At 44.3% G+C, this 2,741-nt stretch overlaps 1 protein-coding gene across 3 annotated transcripts in view; it reads right to left on the bottom strand.

Moving 5' to 3' along the window:
* The window catches only part of mcf2la (mcf.2 cell line derived transforming sequence-like a), a 60,003-nt gene that overhangs the window by 45,468 nt on the left and 11,794 nt on the right, over positions 1–2,741 (bottom strand). The window contains exon 1 of one of the 3 annotated variants that reach the window (XM_019878413.1): positions 895–1,081. The exons of 1 other annotated variant lie outside the window; for it this stretch is intronic. In XM_019878413.1, the coding sequence (XP_019733972.1) occupies positions 895–1,018 (124 nt within the window). In that variant the 5' untranslated portion in view covers positions 1,019–1,081. Of the gene's footprint in view, positions 1–487; positions 650–894; positions 1,082–2,741 lie in introns of those variants that run through there. One more of the 3 variants, XM_019878416.1, reaches the window with a different exon arrangement.

The raw sequence follows: 2,741 nt of genomic DNA, 5'->3' as shown, positions 1-2,741 counted from the left end.
GCGTGCGCACACACACACACACACACACACACACACACACACACACACACACACACACACACACACACACACCCTTGTGAGCACAAGCTGCGGCTTGCACATTGCACAGCCAATGACTTGGATGATTTATTTCCAAGTCATCCGGAACTTCACTTTCAGAAGTTGAATGAACTTTCAGGGACCTTAGTCCTGCAAGCCCAAAGCATTAGCATTAGCATAGCTCCACAAAGGAGGCTTTAACTACAGAATGAGCCGCCTGCGCCTTCAAAACACAGCAGCGGCCCGAAGGGATCGCACACTGTTTGCTTAGAAAAGCTCAAATACAAAATGTCCACAAAACAAGGCAAGACCTCTGACTTGTCTGGTTTCATGCTCTGCGAGTGAATATGGACCGGGAATGATAAACGGCCCCATGTAACAATTCCATTTCTGTTGTAATCATTTCAAAGAGTAACGCAAAACCTAATTCATATAAGTCACTGCTCACCTGTATTGTCAATCCGTGAATACTTCAGAGTCTTTTTTTGTCCTGCTCCTCCACAGCAAAGACAGGCAGACATGGTCAATTCAAACACACTTGCTTGTGCGGCTGTACTGATATTTTGCCGATCTTGTTCTTCTCTTACAGTCGGACTGATTGCTCAACTTGTGGTGGCAAGTCAGCTGAGCCACAAATCTGCATTGTGGGCGGATGGAGGCATAAACTCTGTTAGCGATTAGCCACTTGCCAAAGCTAATCAGTTACTAAGGTCAAGCTGCCACATAACACTGCGGTTTCGCTCAAAGCGCTATATAAAATATTACATACTGTAGATAGCCAAATCTGGAGGTGCTAATTTGTCTAGATGACAGCAAAACGTGATATGGACAGTACATGCCAAAGAGAAAACCAACCTGAGGTGGTGTGACGTCCGCAACTGATGACTGATGCGTGTCGGGTGTGTGGGCCAAAAGACAAATAGTGAAGCAGTTGACTCAACAAAGTTTGAACCTCTTGTATCAACTCGACCAGAGACATGGTCCCTGCAGCCACCTCATGTCATATTAAGGTGGCTCGGCTGGCCCGATGCTACCCCACTGCTTGCTGTTTGTTTTTCTTAATGTCTGGGCTGCTTTATCAGAGGAAGAGAGAGGAGGGGGTGTCCCTCTGACATCACTCCCTCCTTTCAACTTAATGTGCTGAATGAATTGCAAACCAAACTTCAGTGTCCACTTATTTACAGCCCACCCTTCTGGGCAGGCCTGAAGATCAACTGGCGCCTTCCGTGTTTAAAAAAAAATAAATAAATAAAAAAATCTGCCTGCTTCCACTCAATTTCAATGTGTATATTTACTTACACTTACCTGTGTTCGTCAATAGAATAAAACAAACAAACTCCATAATTAAAGTATTGATTTGTTTTTTTTAATCAATTTTAGCTATATTAAATCAAAGATGGAGGCATACCGCAACACAGCAGTTTGTAAACACACAATGACAAGTGTATGACTTGTGTAATCAATACACTTGAGTCCAAACGCTGTGAGGAGAGAGGCAGAAGACTGGCCAGCATGTCAGTCAGAGTCGGGTTAAGGCTTCCACCTTCAACGTTAAAGCGGCTTCACAACAGTAGCAGTTTAGATTGCGAAGCAGACTCACTAACACAGGCCAACAAACTAATGATCAGAGCCCACTCACAGCCGGTTACACAGTAGCCTTGTGCAGCAGCTGCGAGCAAGCGGCACATCATCTAAATGAGCTTCACCTCCTTGAATGACCTGCAGTCACCGCTGCCCATCTTTAAAACTGGTCTTAAAACTCATTTTTATTCTTTGGCTTTTGACTCAGCAGGAGACTTGATTTATAGTTGGACTGTTTTTGTGTTTTCTACTGTCTTTCTTATTAATTTGTTTTATTGTTGTATTCATTCTTTTTGCTCCATGTACAGCACTTTGTATACAGCGGTGGTTGTTTTAAAGTGCTCTATTCATACAGTTGAGTTGAGAAACCAGCACCGAAAGAAGCCTGTTCACGCTTGCATGTTTGAGCAGCAGAGCAGCCTGTCCCTGTTACTTCTCAACAGTTAGATGACATTTTTTTTTTCTGACGTTCTTCATTCAAAGTGACACGTGAATGCACATGGAAGCAAACGGAAGCAGCAGAAGGTGCCTGTCACGTTGCGTACAAGGCAGGAAAAAAGAACTGCTTCGTATGCAACAGAGCGAACGAGAATAAGTGGATCCCCGAAGTAGCAGACACTGACAAGGCCTTCGTCTCAAAAAATAATATTTATTACCAACGAAAACACCGTCTAATGGAAAACAGAAAACGCTGGTCAAAACGAGAACCAGGAAATAATGTAACGAGAAAAAACAAAGCGCTTGCAAAAAACGGCAAGGAAAAAGATAAGACAATTTACTAGATCAAATATGCGTCTTTAAATAATCCCAATGGGATGACGAAAGTGTAGCGAACAACAATTGAATACGAATAAGGTTTACGAGCATGGGCAATCACAGTGGCACGGCATGCAATACTCCGGCAATGAATCGGAAGCCGGAGTGCTTAGAAATAGCAGGTGTAATCATTAACAAATAGGCTGCAGGTGTGCAGGCAGCAGAATGAACGCCTGCCACCTGCTGCCAAATACGGAACATGACAGTACCCCACCCTCAACGGACGCCTCCCGGCGGCCTACCCGGTTTAGACGGGTGAGAAGCGTGGAAATCCCGCAGAAGGGACGGATCCAAGATCCAGGAGC

Source organism: Hippocampus comes, unplaced genomic scaffold (genome assembly GCF_001891065.2).
Source record: "Hippocampus comes isolate QL1 unplaced genomic scaffold, H_comes_QL1_v1.1 scaffold345, whole genome shotgun sequence".
Taxonomy (NCBI): Eukaryota; Metazoa; Chordata; class Actinopteri; order Syngnathiformes; family Syngnathidae; genus Hippocampus; species Hippocampus comes.
Note: the sequence above shows the minus strand (reverse complement) of the source record. Positions and strands in the feature narration are given on the sequence as shown.